The sequence below is a fragment of the Pituophis catenifer genome, unplaced genomic scaffold, assembly GCF_029215685.1.
Source record: "Pituophis catenifer annectens isolate HBS135680 unplaced genomic scaffold, rPitCat1.0.hap2 SCAF_1, whole genome shotgun sequence".
NCBI classification, from domain to species: Eukaryota; Metazoa; Chordata; class Lepidosauria; order Squamata; family Colubridae; genus Pituophis; species Pituophis catenifer.
Genome location: NW_027256881.1, coordinates 191,227,663 through 191,247,167, shown reverse-complemented (window position 1 = coordinate 191,247,167; position 19,505 = coordinate 191,227,663). Strand labels below are relative to the sequence as shown.

The 19,505-nt window shown below is 39.5% G+C and overlaps 1 protein-coding gene across 1 annotated transcript in view; it reads left to right on the top strand.

Moving 5' to 3' along the window:
• The first annotated feature begins 2,141 nt into the window (after positions 1–2,141).
• PPP1R1C (protein phosphatase 1 regulatory inhibitor subunit 1C) overlaps positions 2,142–19,505 on the top strand; it is a 49,285-nt gene continuing 31,921 nt past the window's right edge. Inside the window, exons 1-2 of the mRNA XM_070956868.1 lie at positions 2,142–2,222; positions 4,677–4,734. Coding sequence (XP_070812969.1) covers positions 2,142–2,222; positions 4,677–4,734 — 139 coding nt within the window. The remainder of the gene's footprint in view (positions 2,223–4,676; positions 4,735–19,505) is intronic.

Sequence of the window (19,505 nt, the reverse complement as noted above, 5' to 3'; positions counted from 1 at the left end):
ACAAAGCAAAAGCCTGAGATAGGAAAAGTCATAATAAGAATTGTCAGAACATTCTGCTAGTGATCCTTTTTGCACCCAGAGTTCCTGAAAAATACCATCTTCCAATTCTGGCGCAAAATTAGGGCCAGCTTCTTAAAATGTAAGTTATAAAAGATATGTCCTGAACTGAAAACACCATCCTGCATCCCACAAACGTCACAAACGGGCCTGGTGGCTCAGCAGACTAAAAGCATTGTGATTAACACCAGCTGTCTGCAATTTCTGCAAGTTCGGATCTCACCAGGCTCAAGGTTGACTCAGCCTTCCATCCTTTCCAACGTAGGTAAAATGAGGACCCGGTTTGTGAGGGCAATAAGCTGACTTTGTATAAAATATATACAAAAGTATGAAGGCTATTGCTTAACGCATTGTAAGCCGCCCTGAGTCTCCGGAGAAGGGCGGCATATAAATCAAATTTTAAAAAAACGAACAGTTGATTTAGTGGGATCTAGAGATGGAATGATCATCTTAAGAAAATTTGCTAATCATACCTGATTCTTGGATGTTCTGCCCAAAAAGGATTATAAATTTTTATATACAGAAAAGTGTACATGGACAGTTTAAGAATGTAGAGACACACTCTAAGCGTCTTATTCATTCAAACATTCCTCAATATATATATATATATATAAAAGCGAAAACCACTCACGTCATGATCACGAAATCTCCAGAACCGTAAAGCCTACAAACTTGAAATTTGGCACATATGTTCCTCTTGGCTTCTAGGTGCTTGCTAACAAAGGATATTTCAAAATGACCATCAGATCATTAGTATTTTTTATATTACTATTAACATGCTCTGATGCTAATTAGTTAGACATTCTACTCCCCCTCCCAACCTGAAAATAAGAGAACGTGATAGGATAGGAGAAACTTCTGTAGGGCAAGGCTGAGGGAAAGAAGGGGATAGGATAGAAGGAGCTTCTGTGGGGGAATCCTGAGGGAGAGAAGAGAGATAGGATAGAAGGGGGCTTCTCTTGGGCAAACCTGAGGGAGCAAAGGGGGATAGGATAGGGGAGGCTTCTGTGGGGCAAGCCTGAGGGATAGAAGGGGATAGGATAGGGGAGGCTTCTGTGGGGCAAGCCTGAGGGATAGAAGAGGATAGGATAGGGGAGGCTTCTGTGGGACAAGCCTGAGAGAGAGAAAGGGGTAGGATAGGAGACGTTTCTGTGGGGCAAGCCTAAGGGAGAGAAGGGGAGAGGAGGGGCCGATCGTAACTACTCATTAATTTTCAAGTTGTAAGTGTTGATTTATCAAGCCCGATCACATAGTTTCATAGCGGAGCACGGGTATTCAGCTAGTTAATCATATAGGTAAGAATCTTTAAACCAGACTTCTCCAACCATACCTTCCAGGTATGTTGTACCATTCAGATATGAAGTCTTTCTGGAAGGCATCAAATTGTGGAAGGCTTATTCGACGTACCATGACCAATTTCTGATTTCACAGAGGATAATGCCATAAGATGACTGGCATGATTTCCCCACTCCATCACATTCAGAATTGTAGCTTCTCAGTCAATTAGAAAGACTGCATCCAAGTAGAGAACTTTCTGATGTTGTCCTCACCTGCTTCAAATGCCATCTCCACATATCAGCTTTGCAAGCTTCCTAATCACAGGTCTATCAATAATTCAGGGCCCATCAGCTATACTCCAAAGGGCGGGCTCTTACCCTGCACTTTGGTGCTGTCAGCAAATAATGTGCCGTACAGAGATTCTCCATTTCAAATCCCAGGGCAGCAGGCCAAGTCTAGGCTAGTATTGTATTTTCAATTAGCTTCTGAGTGAACGCTTGGCATCTGCTGAAGGGAATCTGCACACAATTAGCTTCTTGTTCCTTTCAGCTTGGTGCTGAGTGGATGATCTGGACAACTGGAGGAGGAAGAACAGCATCTCTGAGTAGGGACGTTGCTGTGGATGTAGAAGGAAGAAGGGGATTTTGCAGCTCTGCTCTCTACCTCAGAAATTATTGTGATTGTTAGGGGAGCGCTGGGCTTCAAGGAGTTTGCCAGGAGATAAGAAGAGAAGGAACTTTCTTGTCTCTCCTTTCGGCAGGCCAGATTTTCCCCTCCCCCTACTTCTGCTATTCCTAAATACTGCCATGGAACCAAACAGTCCTAAAAAGATACAATTCGCTGTGCCATTATTTCAAAGTCAAATAGATTCTGAAGCAGCTGAACAGGTAAGCTGGTTTTATCTTCACTGCCTATGAAAGAAGATAAAGATTGTTATGGGGACCATGTTTCTAAATGTGGAAAGTGGAGGGCAACTTTGCAGAAGTTCAGGGATTTTATAAGAATTCTCTGTCATTGAAAGAGAGAAGGAAAGAAAGAGAAAGAAGAGAAGGGAGGAGATTTGTCTTTAGGATACTCTAGGTGAGTGTTTTTTTCTGAGCAAACCTTTTTCTCTAAAAAGAGAAATATTCCAATAGTAGGCTTGGGACTTTTGTATATAAAAATTGTTGATGGTATTTAATGCTAGCAGATTGATTGATAGGTAAGAAGATAGTTCAGTTGAAAGGCTATAAATGACAGATTGGATGAAAGGATTTCCTGCATCTTCAAATGGAGAAAGCATGTCAAGAAAGGGGTATTATTTTGAGATATTCAATATTTCCGAGGCAATTTCTGAGCAGTCACATTAATAGCCTAAATTTATGTTATCATATTTTCAAAACAATACAATACCATCAGCATCATAGAACAAACATTGATATAGGTTGAAACCATCTTCTCTTTGACTGTTTGAATTTTTTTTTTAATTATTTATATGCCGCCCTTCTCTGGAGACTCAGGATGGCTTACAATGCATTAAGCAATAGCCTTCATACTTTTGTATATTTTATACAAAGTCAGCTTATTGCCCCCACAAACTGGGTCCTCATTTTACCTACCTTAGAAAGGATGGAAGGCTGAGTCAACCTTGAGCCTGGTGAGAATTGAACTTGCAGTAATTGCAGGCAGCTGGAAGCTAAATACTACCTTTAACAGTAGCATTAGTCTGCTCCGCCACTCAGGCTCCTGGTATGTTCCCCTCACTGACAGTGCTTGGTTATACCTGCAGATCAGGATGTTTCTTGGAATTGCTTCTCAGACTTAGAGTTCAGCTTTTGATATTCAGAATGGACTAACCTAGTTCCACCGTTAACAACGTTAACAGTGGAACTAAATCAAATTGAATTCCACTGTTAATGTTGTAGCTGAGATGACCACTACGAAAAGAACCATCACTAGAAGAAAGGGTCATGGATGACAGCCCTAGAAAACAATCAAAGCCTGAGTAGAATGAGATATTCTTATGCAGAAAACATTTTAGATGCTATTCTCCTACTCAAGATAAGCTTCCTATCTCATCCCTCTCCTATAAATAAATATACTTTCTGAGTGAAAAATGCATGGCTTTCAAGATACCAATTTCTTTAGTCATCTTTCTGTATGTAGACGCAGAAATTCCTAGTATTAAGGTCATATGCTATTTCTTTGACTCAGTACACTGTAGAGCTACAACGGATTATAACTCTCCAAATAATCAGCCAATGAGAGTTTTTTAAGGAATGTTGGGAGCTGAAGTCATGTTAGATCTGGGAGTACTAAATTGAGAAGGGCTGTATTTTCTCCCGTTTAATGTCGTGTGGCATAAGACATCCATATCATTATAGAGTTTCCATATAATGGATGATTCTTGGGCAAAGTATTGGATTTTGTGCAAATATAATATTATGCTTCTTGGCTATTAAGAGGACATGATAATGACTTTCAGTGATTTACAATAGATTAATGCAACTGTGATTTCTTTTTCCTGCTTTCAACCCTTGATGTCTGTAGTCTAAACCAAATGGCTTTTGAAATGATTTTCCATTACTAAAAGCAATTTGTGGTATGCTATAAGGAGCAAATGCTTATCCCTACAGTGTCTCCTGATATCAGAAAAATGATTTGGGCCCACATCTGACTGATCACCAAAGAGCTAGGAAGCCAATCAGTATGACACAATGAAATTCAGCTTTTTGGAAATCCAGGTGTCCAGTATTTTCAGTCAGGGTTGGCATTGGTGGGGTGGGTAGTATCACAGTGAGAATAAGTAAATGTTGCATAGTTGTGAGAAAGGCCATGTGTGGGATGGAAACCACACACAGACCCAGGGATTCATGCTCCTTCCACAACACTTGATCAGGAGACTTGATTATTCTTGGCCTTTGGAGTCTTACTGAATTTGAAATCCAGCACAATACGGAAAACTAAAAAAAAATAAAGAAAGAAGTGATATACTAGTAATACTGATGATGATGATATGCTTTCAGCTGTGTCTGATTCTTGGCAATTCTGTGTGCCACATCTCCCTGCATCTTCCGATCTTGCACTATTTCCTTGAGTTTTTATATGCTCTGGCTGGTGTCAGCTTTGATGGTATTAGTAATACGAACAGTGCAAATTCATGGTAACCTGCTGTGTTTTGTTCTTGAACTAGAAAGCAGAATCAGCTTGTTCTGATTTTGATGGTGATTAAAAGAAGTCAATGATTTGAATAATTATCTCTATTTGTCTTAGCTTAGTAACTTCTCATGAACTGTGAATTTAGAGACATAGCTGCTTGCATTTATATTTGATCCATCTGCCTATACCTATGATTTCTGCAGATCAGGAAAAGAAGGCCCACCCCAGCATCCTTAGTAATTATGAATGATTCGTCTCCTGGTAAGTCCATGTTATGGTTTTCTAAGTGTTTGATGAGATTAAAAAAAATATTATAGGGAAAGAACTAGAAATAGATGTAAAATGGTGGAATGATGGCAAAAGAAAGAAAGAAAGAAAGAAAGAAAGAAAGAAAGAAAGAAAGAAAGAAAGAAAGAAGAAAGAAAGAGAAAGAAAGAAAGAAAGAAAGAAAGAAAGAAAGAAAGAAAGAAAGAAAGAAAGAAAGAAAGAAAGAAAGAAAGACCTACATTTTCTTGTGCTTATCAACCTTGTGGATATGAGAAAGAAACAATTTCTGTTCCTAACCCCACAGATGCTTTTTCACTAGCTGGGTTTATATAGTGATTAAGGTGCTAGACTAGGAGTAGAGAGACCCAGATTTTAGGTCCACCTTAAGCAGGGAAGCCAACTGGGTAATTTTGGGGCCAATCACTGTCTCTCAACTGTATGAACTGTATCAATTACAAACTACTTCAGAAATATTGTCAGAAAAACTGTGGGAACCCCTTCTGTGTAGTTGCAGGAATCAAGAGTGTTTTGAAGACACCAATTAAAAACCAAACCCCACTGATGTGACAGACTGGGATTAAAAGTATCCATAAAACCAAGCATGGTCTTTAAGGGTTAGAAGATTTTGTTTAAATCATGAGTCCATTCCATTCTATAAGAATTATAAAAATTCTATTATAATGTTCCTGTTTACACACACACACACAAACACACACACACACACACAATAAGTAAGAAAGGAGGGGGAAAAAGTGAGAGACCAACTAAGGGAAATAATACAGTATAAAAGGATGCAACAAAAGTCAGGCTCCATAGGCCTAGCACAATATATTTTTTCAGAGAAAATGTTACTAAGGAAGGTTCAAGGACTACATGCCAAACAAGTAAAGAACTATTTAGAAGAAAATGGAAACCAATTTGAACATTTAATGTTAATTTGCATAATAAATTATCTGCGGGATCTGACTTTTGGTATACCCTGTGTATAAATGACCTGATAGCATAAACACCAATACTTAAAAACCAGTGGAAGACCATGATGTTTCCTTGGGACATTTTTTCATAAATTTCAGGGTAGCCACCTTGGAAAAAAAGAAATTAAAAAGAGCTAAATAATTTAATGAGAATTCATCAGGGAAGTTAAGATTTTATTTTTACATTCCAGTCAGACTACATGTGTTAACTAATTTATCAGTAATTACACTGTGGTTCATTACTGCTTTTCTAATAGTCACAATCTAGGGATAATTTTGCTTCTCACCTTTCCTTTCTCCCCTCAACCATTCTCCATTTCTAATTTTCCATTCTTACTCTTATCCGAACCTACTTTCTCTAAAAACCCTAACCTTTTTTTAGCACTGTACCAAGTGTATTTAATGAAATGTACTGCAATCCACAAAAACTTTGGCCAGAGATTAGTAAACTTTTCAGACTTCAGACACCATCCTATAATTTTACAAATGGTCAGGGGTGTCAAACTCGTGGTGTCACATTGCTGTCACGTGACATTTTACAATGTTTTTTTTTCCCTTCGCGGAGCTGGGGTGGCCGTGGCCTGCATGTGACGCATCTGGCTCGCAGGCCACCAGTTTGACACCCTGGTGCAGATGAACAGAAATAAATGAAAATAAGACATTTTTAAAAAGCATTTGACATCTCTTGAGACTGCCAATTGAAATCTTGCAAATGGAGCACTGAACTCTCACAAGACTTAATAATTTTCTTTGACTGGATGTTAAGCAAGCAATGTAGTCATTTACTCCATGCTTTCAGGACACGAAGTAAAGCTTAATGCTGTATCTTCTCAATTACTGTTCCAAATCTTCTCTCATCTTGATGAGGATGGCAGAATTTCTTCCCTACACTTTCAGAGAGAATCTACCCCTTGAATGAAATCTTTGGCTATACTACCCTGTTTTTCTGAATTCGTTAACTCTCTAATATCTGCACCATTGTTCCTTTCTCTGTACCAGGATAGTGCCTCCATATTGTCTGTGATAATCCATAGATCCATATGTGGGTTCCTTGGCATTCTTCTTGATCATATTTGCCCAAATTTAGCAATAAAATGCCAAGAACAAAAATACAGTTTTCCTTGGGTATCTGTGAGGGCTGGGAATAATGTAACATGGTGCAATATAATCTCTGCAGCTTTTACACTTGCGTTGTGATATCAAGATGTATGTTTCGTCCTTTTGACAAACACTCAGTTTGCTATTGTTGTTCCTGCAATCTTTCTTCAAGAAAAAAATTATATTCTCAGTCTTTAAAAGATTTAAATTATTAACATTTCCTTTAATTAATAATTATGTGCCTTCAATTCAGTCTTGACTCCTGGTAATTGCCTGGATAAACCCCTACAGTTTTCTTGGCAAGATTTCCCAAACTGGGTTGCCCTGGCCTTCTTATGGCTAAGGGAGGGGAGAAGGACTGGCTGAAGGATATCCACCTGGCCTCATTCCTAAGGCCAGACTAGAACTCACAATGTGACATTAAAATGGTTTTCAATGTTTCCTTCAATGACTCCAAAATATCTAGGAAAGCTGGAAAAATAAATAGCAGTTTCTCTCTACTAATCTATGAAAAGCAAAGCTATGTAAACAAACTGTACAATTGCTCTAGCAAGATGTTTATGGAAAAATGTGTGGAATTATATGTACAACTCAGAGATATCTTAAGAAGAGTGCTGTACACAACAATTTTCCAAAACTGGCATGTACAGTGTTTTCCTCAATTTCGGACAACCCTGAATCAAATAATGGTTAATATTTGCATTGATGGTTGGTGTTGGCTTCAAGGTGACATGTTGCCCTGAAAATACAGTTAGAACATATATATTAAACTAAAGTATTACATATCTACCAATACATTATACAACCCAAAGCAACATTTGCTTCTGAGATTTCTGGCATTTCTACGTAGGTGTTTGATGACTGCAATTGCTGACAGCTCTGCCTGGAACTGTGATACAAAAGAGCTTTCAGTATGTTAATGTCAATGCAATAAATATGTTTTTTTCCATCTGAGATGTACAGCAGCTCAGCAGTCAGCCAAAACCTACTTCTTATTCCATGCCCTCAAAGTCATGTTACTGACAGATTTCCTAATCAATTTTTACCACTGTCCATTTAAAAGCTATTTGCAAAGCAATCTCGTTTCTCTCTTACTGATATTTATTCCACATTTTCTATAAAAGCTTTGCAGCATTTCATATCCATTAAGCATTACTAGACTAGTGGGTTCCAGCTCTGGCAAATTGACCCTGCTCGGACACTCAATGGAGGTCGGGTAACAAGAGGCCACTTTTTCCTCTCAAACAAAATCTACTTTCAAGGAGGGGCAGTATTAGCAAATGGCCATGAAAGTTTTTTAAACTATAGTAGAGCATCACACAAGAATGCAACAAAATTGTTGTTGCTGCTATTTTCTGCTCCTACATCAGTGGTGGGTTGCTACCAGTTCTACCCGGATTGGCGAACCGGTAGCGGCGGCAGTAGGAGGCTCCGCCCATCCACGCCAGATACTTCTGCGCATGCGCAGAAGCATCACTCACGCACATGTGCATGTACGAGCAAACCAGTAGCAACAGGTTTTGCAATCACTACATCCACTGAAGGAATGTATAATTTAAAATTAACCAAAACGTTATGGAAGCTATTTAGAAAAACATTATGAATGAGTGTGAATCAGGGATGGCAATCAGTAACTTTTAGTTGTTAGTATACAACTTCAGTAATTTCTAATGGAGGTGAGGCTCATATTCAGAATTCCCAGTCCTGAAGCAGACCATAAAAAACTGGATTGATTTTAAGTGAGAAGATACTTTTGGATCCAGAAATTATACAAGCCAATTTTTTGCCCAGCAAAAATTCCTGGTATCCCAGCAGAAGCAATGTAAGTAACAGGAGATTGGGAGAAGTTGGACTTTAAGCCCAATCTGGCAGGCTTTTCCAATGTACATATTGGCTCGCGAGCCTGAGACATGAAGTAATTGAGCAAGTTGTGGCAAGCCCAACTTCAGAATGTCTTTAGGCAATCAAGGGGAAGGAAAGAAGATACATCTTCTAGCCATGTGCTTAGAGATGGAGATGGAAATCTCTTGGCCATCTCAAAGTCTTCTGGAAAGCCACATAACCTCATGGTTAACTCAACAGAAACATTCTACTGGGAGAAATTGTTTCAGCCTTCATCCCAAGAAAAATGAAACACTTGTGAAAGCCAAGCATTGGATTATCTGGACCAAGATTCTTTGTCCATAGAAGAAGCTTCAAACCCCCAAAGTGGGCACAAAATATTCTGCTTGAGACACAGCAGCGAAGTTACTAACCATGGCACTCAGAGATGGTTGTGTTATTTCCACTCCTGTGGAAGCAAATAATTAAAAACCACACTAAATTGTTTAAAGCTTGGCAAAACACTTGGCTTCAAGGAATGGGCTCATGGAACATGAAAAAAATTGACTGGAAATGATTCCTTTGCATGCTTTAACTTGTTGAATGATTATTATAAAGAGCCCACTTATTTTTCATGGAACATATGTCTTGTTCTCAGAAACAGTGGGACTTTCTAAGGAGTCAACTTCATGCTTGTCTAACCTATAGTTTAGTTTAGGTTACTTTATTGTCATTGCACATGGTACAATGAAATTAAATGCCATCTTCAGTATACATTATAACTATAAAAATAAAAACACAAATATACATCCTTTACATCCTATATAATTGAAATTGAAAACCCAATATTGCACTATGCCGTAGAATTCAATATGGTTATTGCCCTGGGGTAGAAACTATTTTTCAGCCTACTTGTCCTTGTTTTTTATTATCCTGTACCGTCTGCCAGATGGTAATGGTTCAAAAAAAAAGGGTGCACAATATGAGATGGATCTTTAAGAATATTTTGAACTTTCTTAAGGCAGTGGGAGCTATAAAGCTCTTCCAAAGAGGGGAGAGGGCAACCAATGATCCTCTGGGCAATGACGTTGACCCTCTGGAGTGCTGTCCTATCTGCCACCGTGAAATTGGCAAACCATACACAGATGCAGTAAGTTAAAATACTCTCTATGGTGCAGCAGTAGAAGGCCACCAGCAGTTTTTCATTCAGTTGTTGTTTCCTGAAACATCTATAGCACAAAGATGCCATTTTTCTTAGTCAGGTGCATGTGACATTGGCTTCATCTCCTCTTCAGCCTATAGTGGAAACATCTCAAAATAATCTATTCTATTTTTAAAGTTACTTTGCCATGGACCTGAGCCATTATATTTAATTGGCGTTATGGCTGATAATATGGTCAGGGACTGGGATATGCCAGATTCAGGTTAATGAGACACACCCTTCCCCTGTAGGCACTCCAGCTACCACCCCAGGTCACTTTGAACTTGACTATTGGAGAGATCTGGCTTCTGCAGAGACACTTGACTGTGAAAACTCAGACTCACATTTTCCAAGGTACTTCTCAGGTCTTACACTTCATAGCTCATGAATATAGCAGTAGCAATAGCACTTAGACTTATATTCTGTTCATAATGCTTTACTGCACTGTCTAAGCAGTTTGCAGAGTGAGCATATTGCCCCCAACAATCTGGGTCCTGACCTTGGAAGAATGGAAGATTGAGTCAACCTTGAGCAGGTGAGGATCAAACTCTTGGCAGTGGGCAGAATTAGCCTGCAATACTGCATCCTAAGCACTGCACCAATATGGCCCGTTTGCTGTCTGTTGGTGGGTTTGTTAGCAAGAATTATAATATAGGTTATGTGTGGCTCTACTATTTACACCATTTTTATTATTTCTGGGGAATAACTCATAAATACTACAACTGAGTGGTCTACATTATTGATGTATCATGCAGCTGCTGTGTTTGTGGCATTTTGCTGCTACCTATGCTGCCCTCAACATTGTTGGTGTTGGGGGTGGGTGGAGGGAAATGGATAAACAATTTTCCTACTCTACTCTACTCTTTGATGGCACCAGTGTCAAGGTGTCAGTTATTGTTCTTTTATATGGAACCATCCTAATTGCATTCATAGGATACTTCCAAGTACTTCTGACCAGAGGTGGAAGGCACATGAATTAACAACTGGTTCGCCCAGCACCGAAAATGTGAGTGCGCCTTCCACGCATGTGTGCGGCCTTCCACCCATGTGCTCTGCTCACACACGCAGCTTGCACGCATGCACACGGCCTTAAAAACACAGCTAAATAGAACGCCTGAACTGGTCCGAACTGGCAGCAGTCCACCACTGCTTCTGACCACAAGTTCACAGCTGGATTTCTTGGTGGCCACTATTTCTATACAACATGAATACAAGGATGCATCTAACTTGCTTTCTCTTGCTCAGTTCTTCAATATTGACAACTTCTTCATACCTAAGCTAATTCTGCCTCCATAATCTTGCCAGGAACTCATCTCACCAAATGCCAAAAGCACATGTATACTGTATGGGATAGGAAACAAATTGAGACAGTTGCGATGCAGGAAATTTTGCAGATCAAAGCACTTGTGAAGCTTCAAACAGTCACTTCAATCTTTGAGAGAATTGCCGAGGAATTACATAGGCATGGATATTATTGCTCAATAACAGAATGTCAGATGAAAGTAGAGAAAGGACACATTGCAAAACCCAAAAATATCCTTGCAAAAATGTTTTCCCAATGTTCTTGCTCCATAAAGTCCCTTCTCTGCACTTCAATCTGGGAAGTGGTTTACCTGGGCTACATTCCGAAGAATGCTAGACCGATGTTCAAAAACATTCTAAATGACAGGTGCACAGAATGAAGTGTTTCTACCACACTCATCATCTATTTTAACACCCTTTTAAAAGGGTTCTACTATTTAGAAATAGCCTGAATTATCAAAGACACATAGGACATCTGCATATGTGATTTGTCACTCAGGCAACATGCCTAATCTTACTCTACTGCATGTTAAGGAGAACAATTAATTGGGTTGTTTTTTTTCCTGCTAGCTGGAAGGGAAATGAAAACACGGGACACCACCAATTATTTTCTTTAACTAGTCCTGCATTTAATCTCTACAAACACCATCACTGGATTATTGTGTTCCGGTAGCAGGATGGGGTTCAGCCCAGGGGTGGGTTCTACTTACCTTTACTACCGGTTCACAGCGGGGCCGCGCACATGCACTCACTCTTCTGCGCATGCACAGAAGCATTTTGATCACATTGGGGTCAGTGGGCGGAGCCTCCCGCCAGTTTTACTACCAGTTCTATAGAACCGGTGCAAACCGGGGGCAACCCACCACTGGTTCAGCCAGTATGGCAGCAGAATATATGCTGACATTCCCCCCCCCCCGACTGGAGGATGCCATGTTAACGAGGCCTTGAGGAACATCCTGAGAAGGAATATATTATAGACATAAAGAAAGTAGCAAGAAAAATACTGCCATCTGCTATAAAACTGCCCTCCTTAGAATTTCATGTGGGAGATTTTACTACTGCAATAAAAGTCCTTACTAGGGCTGATGGGAGAATACTATCAGCTATTTTATTGTGACCCGTTGAAATTCATACCGTAAAAGTTTATTTACCAAATAAAATCACAGTTGGTTTATACAATTTGCACAACATTTTAGTCCATAAGTCATGGTTTACAACCATCGTGACTGAGTTTACCCAAATTGCTAAAACCAAATCAAACAATCTGCAATATAATCTGTGAGCCAATCTACTGAGTCCATAAACTCCAAGCTAGCTAAAAATGCTTGAGGATTTCATCTGTCTAAAGAAATTAGCCTGATCATATTTCCTAGATGAATAAATTTTGTGAGGTGAGCAACCTTGTCTCCTATAGAGATTTTGGATCACAATTCCCATAATCTCTGAGCAATGGCAAAGCTGGGGCTATAAGAGTCTGGACAGTAGTGTCTGCAGGGAGTCAAAAGGAAGGAGCAGTGTGATGCAAGCTCCGTTTTACCATTGTGACTCTTTTCTATGAGCTTTGAAACATCCCTGTCTCCCACACCCCACCCACAAAGAGGTAGAGCTTGCAGTGTGATGTTGCTTTTGTCATTCTGAAGCCTTTGGACACCACTGTAATTAGAAAACATAGATATTTATATTTCCCAGTGAAAGAAAAATGTCATGTACTTCTCTGAAATTTGCAGTTCAGTTCTCAAATAAAACAACTTCCTAAACATGAAGGATTGTGGGGTTGGTGACAAGGAATATTTGAGAAGTCTGGACCTACCAGCATGTCACTGCTCCCGGTCTAATCATACATAGAGGAAATTTTAACCACATGGGAACAGTTTGAATCACATGGAGAAAGTTAAATTACTGTACTGAGTGTACTGAAAAAATCCTTAATCCAGGAAGTAATCCTGTATATGAAATCTGTTTTTCTTTTGACAACCCTGTCATCCCTTGCATCAGGGTGGAGTCAAGACGACTTAATGGAGCTGAGCATTTACTGGCCGGATGCCCTTCCTGATGCCTAAGTGGTGTTCACAGCAGATATTTTCCTTTTGTGCACAGAGAGAGAAATATCTGCCACTACCTCACAGCCTTCTGATTGTGAGGCGAGAGCTCCACCTCTAGGCCACCATGCGGTTCAATCCTGAATATGACAAATACATGAGGGGTTTGTTTTGTTTTTTGTTTTGTCATAATTTGGCTCAAACGTGCTCTGTTTTCATGAGATAAAGCTTAATAAAGTTAACAGTTGCCCCAAATGTTAAGAGTGAAGCAGCAGAAGGTAGTCAGGGAGCATATGGCTTATGCTGAGCCCCAAAAGAAAATTTGGAGAAACTAAATAATTTTTTCCAAACATCCCCTGAAAAGGATCAAAATAGATTTTTCCTAATATTTCAGGCCATTCCAAGAAACCACAAAATTAAACTTGTAGAATGGCAGCAGGTGATTTTCCTTGTTTTCCCTGAAATATTTTTTCCATTGTTCAGAAGGCTTTCTCTGCTGCACCAAAGTAGATGAAGAACAGATGTTGAAGAATCATTACAACACTCTGTGGAGAAGATTGATGACTAATGTGCATGTGTTGTCACTTTTGAACAACTTGGCTTTTAGTAGGAAAATCTTAAAAAATGAATCAAGACAAAATGCCAGCAAGATCGCAATATTTTTTTCCAGAAATGTTCAAGGCGATTAATGAATTGTGGTGCATCATACAACCTGCAGATGGGAAGATTCAGATCACTGAACCTGCTTGTAGAAAACAGCAGGAACCCAAAGTCCAACCAAGGCAGAAAACAGCAGGAAGTTAGGGCCCCAGAGATGCTCATCTGGGAAGTAACTCTTTTCTGAGATGGATGCAGGTCAGCCACAACGATGGAGAATATTTCTGGGTTGTGCTATGAAGTTGGATGATAACTCATGCCCTAAAATCATGGTCCCCCACTGATTTAAGTGTAATTTAGCTTTGTTGGCAATAACTTCCCTAACCAGGTGTCCTCCAGATGTGTGGGCCTACCACTGTTGTGAGTCTCAATGCTAGCAGTTCATCATCTCCAGAGGGTCAGGCTCTGGGCCAATTAAGAACTTAGCTGTTAATTTCAGCCAATGAAATGAACAGATTAACGTTAAGAATAAAAGATAAAGAGCAATCGGTGTATTTCAAAACATGAAAAGATTTTATGTACGGATAGAAAAGAAATATGAATAAAAGTTGATAGATAAATGATATAGATAATAGAAAGTTAAATGAGGGATAAGACAAAAAAGAAATAGAAACTCAGATGACACCAGAGTAAATGGAAAAGGGGGATGTGGGGGGAAAGAAAGAAGATTATAAATATAAATGTACAATTATGAAATGATAGATTGGGTAAAATGGGAAAGAAATTGAAAAGAAAGTATATATTATTAGAAAATTGGAGTTGCTCGGATACCAAATAAGGGAAATATTGCACAACAAAGGAGAAAGGAGAGAGGAGGAGAGGAGGAGAGGGAGAGGAGGAATGGAAGAAAAGGGAAGGAGAGGAAGAAAGGATATGGGACAATAGCAGGAGAGAAGGTGAGAAAGGGGGAAAAGAGGGGAGGAGTGGGGGAGAGGAAGTAGGGAGGAGAGAAGAGGAGGAGGAAGAAAGTAGAAGAGGAGAGGAGGGAGGGAGTGGAAAGAAAGAAGAGGGAGCAGAAGGTTTGTTGTGAAAAGAGGGAAAAGAGAGGGTAGAAGAGCAACCCCAAATGTGATTAAAATGTCTTATTTTTATGCTTTCATTAGAAAAAATATGTACATATACAATCAACTATTGGTTAAGAGAAAGTACATTTACAATATGTGTATAAGAAATAAAAATAAAAACCTTTTTTTAAATAAAGAAAGAACTTGGCTGAAGTTTCTCCCAAACTCTACATAGCAGATTAGGACACAATCTTGATTGCAGCTGGGAATGAAATTGCCTAAATCAGTTCAATGATAGTTAAGGCTGCAGTCCACATTTTATGCACCTCAGCTGAAAATAAGTGGCTTTTCTCCTTTATTTTCAGGGGAGACTCCAGCCTGCAACACTTAATGTTTTATGTTGGGGCCATGTGGCTCTTGGCAATTGGCATTTCCACCATTCATGTCTAGAAAACTCTAGCTCCCAAAAGAGAATACAAATACCAGGTTTGGGAAAACCACTAGATCAGGCGGGTCCAACGTTGGCAACTTTAAGACTTGTGGACTTCAACTCCCAGAATTCCCCAGCAAGTCCATGCAGCTTGAAGTTGTTGAGGTTGAGAAACACTGCTTGCTTTGAGTGCATTTGTAATAGGCTGCTCAATTTTCAGTGAATTTTCGAGGAAGATTTAGGGAGGAGGAGACGTCTCCTTTAACAACATTATTTTTAACCACACAAACTTCTTTTGGCACAGACATCTGGAATCTAGCAGAACTAACACCAGCTGCTTTCAATATTGTGCATAATTGTTAATCATAAACTCTTCTGACAAAGCCATATATCAGCAAAAACAGTCTTCACGAACTACTGATTTTACATGTTCTTTTGTTTTTCCCTCTCTGTGATAGCAATACAATGGAGCAAAATGCTCTTTATATTAATTTAATTAGAACATTGGTGGCTGGAGATTTTAACAGCTACTGAGAGCAAAAACAGAGAGATGAGGGAGACCAAACATTTTTAAAAGGAGGAAAAATAAGTCACACTCCGAAATTAATTTGAAATTTATAAAATTTGTTTACCAGTGTAATTTGTTGAAGAAAACAATCAGTGAAGGAAACACAGTAACAATTGTGACTCAACTTTAGACAGTAAAGGGCAGAGAAATATGCAAACAAAAATAATATCTGAATTATAACAACTTCAACAACAAAATTAATCATTAACAAGTCAATCATTTGATCTTTTGAAACAAGGGGATTCTCATTGTTCTCAGTCTGGGACAGCTGTGTTGGCTGGGGATGATAACCTTATTTTTTTTTAACATTTCTGAAAGATCTCTCAAGCTGTTCATGACTTCACAACCTCCATCAGAAAGGCCGTTAAAAATGGACAAATGGCTTTTCCTTTCCAAGATCCATATGAACACGTTCCACTGTTGTAAAAACTCAAGAAGGACCTTTTTCTGTTCTGTTTTCTTTCATTTATACATGTTATTCTTCTTAAAGGATGAGCCGTGTTTTGCATATAAGGGAGATATAAGGGAATTATATATATATATATATATATATATATATATATATATATATATATATATATATATATATATATATATATGACTCGTTTGTCAATAAGGGCGGGTTTCCAAATGGCTGGTAGGTGGGAGGTATCATCTCGTTTATTCATGCTGTGTGGATGTTTTTCTATCTCGATGGCTTCTCTGATTATTCTGTTGTTAAAGTGTTCAGTTTTAGCGATAGTTCTGGTCTTTTTAAAGTCAATATCATGTCCTGGTCCGTGGTCATGCCTCATCATTGTTTGCCCTTATTGACAAATGAGTCCCTAACATGAGGAATGACACCAGACCCACACTCACAAGGTCTACCCAGGATGTCACTACCACACATCCACGCAGAAAGCAGACTCAAACCCACACTGATGATGAGGCACGACCACGGACCAGAAGCCAGACCGCAGCTGCATCATTTGCCACTTTAAACCCCTCCAATCCATACATGAAGCAGACTGACACCCACCATGAAGATGTGGCATGACCATGAACGTGAAGCCAAACAACAGCAGCTCACCAGCTCAAATCCCCCTGCAACTCAGACTAACCCGAGCACAACCAAGCCCCCACCCAAACAGAACACGCCCCCATCCAATCAGAGCACAGCCAACCCCCATCCAATCAGAGCACAGCCAAGCCCCCAACCAATCAGAACATACCTCCACCCGATCAGAACACAGCCAAGCTCCCACCCAATCAGTTCACACCCCCACTGGCAGTTAAAAGGAAGAAACAGCTGCGATCACACATTGCTCCTAGAAGCATGAAACCGAAAACACCTGAAGATAACGAATGAGACTTCGTCGAAACGTCGCCAAGAGACTTCCAATTTTACGTGGGAGAAAACCCAAATAACCAAAGACCTACATATATATGTAGGTCTTTGCTCCTAGAAGCATGAAGCCGAAAACACCAGCCTGAAGATGACAAATGAGACTTTGTCGAAACGTCGCCAAGACACTTCCAATTTTACGCGGGAGAAAACCCGAATAACCAAAGACCTGCATACAAACACCCGCAAAAACCTCAGAAAACATGTGTGTGTGTGTGTGTGTGTGTGTGTGTGTGTGTGTGTATACTGTTGTTCTGTTGTTCCAAAGAACAATGGGGATTGATTGCCTTGTGTAATGATAAAGGAGTTCAGATTTGTTGTATGTAGTATGTGATTGAATGTGTGTACATGTTCAAATTTAATTTAATTTACTTATATTTTTCTAAACCACGCATCACAGTTTGGTGGACCAGAAAAGTTTGAGGTTTTTGCTAAACATGCAACATTTTTCAATTTTTTAAAGAAAAATATGCAATGGAAGTAATAGTATCATATATTATTTCATACTCAGTTTCTAACTGAATATCTTTATAAATCAGTTTGGTGTTAGACTGCTCCCATCTAATGGATGGTTAGGATTTAGGGATCCCACAGTGCAAAGAGAGACCTCCTAAGAGAGAACCCTAAGATATCTTACGAGTGAAGGATTTAAGCATTTAAGCAATACTCAGGGAACCAAGGCGAAACCTATTACTTCACCAAAATGGTGGATGGCACACATTATCAATTTATGGCAGGATAAGACCTAATATTTCACCAGTTCTGTAATTTCCCCAGCACATGCCATCGGAAAGCAATACTGATCAGCAAATCCTGGAAGTGGATGAAGGATTTGTGTTCTTGTGCACTCCAAGGATTTAAAAAAAATATTTCAATCAAACACTCTACCTGCTTCTTTTGTCTTCTCTTCCCAATTCACCTACTGTATTTTTTGGAGTATAAGATGCACCTTCCCCCCCCTAAAAGAGGCTGAAAATTTGGGTGCATCTTATACTCCGAATGTAGCTTTTCCGAAACTTTTTTTCAGCCCTAACGAGGTGCTAGCGAATGAAGTGATCTTCCCAGCTTTGCCTGTTCCCTCGACTCTCCGCTGTGCGGAGGCGCTAGCGAGTGAAACGATCTCCATGCTTTGCTCCGACTCTCAGCTGTTCTTTAGAAGCTTTTTTTCAGCCCTAACTAGGCGCTAGCTGAGTAAAGTGATCTCCCCATGCATTGCTGCTGCCTCTCAGCTGTGACTTAGAAGCTGTTTTTTATCCCCAAGCAGGGGATAAAAAACCCAGCAAACTAATGTGCTGAAGCTGACCAGGCAAAAGACGCTAGCCAGATGAATACCAGGTAGGCAGATTTTTTCCCCTATTTTCCTCCTCAAAAACTAAGTTGCATCTTATATTCCAGTGCGTCTTATACTCCAAAAAATACAGTAATTGTTTTTTGAGTACTGCTGTACCTCTGTGAATAATACTATCCAAATAATTGTGCTTCATAATAAATAAAAGGATGACTCTCTGTACTTTGTTTCCATAGAATTGGCTTACAATAATCCCACACACATTTTTAATTCTGATGATTCCAAACTTTCTTAATTCTAGTGACCTCCTTTTAGGTAGGAAAAAAATAATTTTCTTTCTCTTGGTGAGAAATGACTAAGAATCAGAAACTCCTCCTAATGTACTGCAGTTCTATCTTCTGTCCAACCTGAACAGAAAATCATTTACTGTAGTCAGGTTCTTACAGTGACAGTATTCTTTGCTGAAAACTAGATTAGATTTTATTGGATTCTGCGCATGAGAAAAAAAAATATTTTTCTGCCTTCCTTGAAATTGCTAGATTTCATTCATTTCATTTCATTTATTGGATTTGTATACCGCCCTACTCCCGAAGGACTCAGGGCGGTGAACAGCCACAGAATAAAACACATAAATACAAAATTTAAAAACAGAATAAAACCGAATTAAACAATTTGGCTGAGACAAATTTAAAACACCCAATAATTTTAAAAATAAATTAAAATTTACATTTTAAAGGGGAAAGATTTAGGCCAGGCCGGCTTGATGGAATAAAAAAGTCTTGAGAGCGCGACGGAAGGTGCGCAGATCCGGGATCCTCCGTATCTCCGGGGGGAGCTCATTCCAGATAGTAGGTGCCCCCACAGAGAAGGCTCTCCCCCTGGGGGCCGCCAGTCGACATTGTTTGCCCGACGGCACCCAGAGGAGCCCCTCTATATGAGAGCGTACCGGTCGGTGGGAGCCTATTGGTGGTAGCAGGTGGTCCCGTAAGATTTAATTTG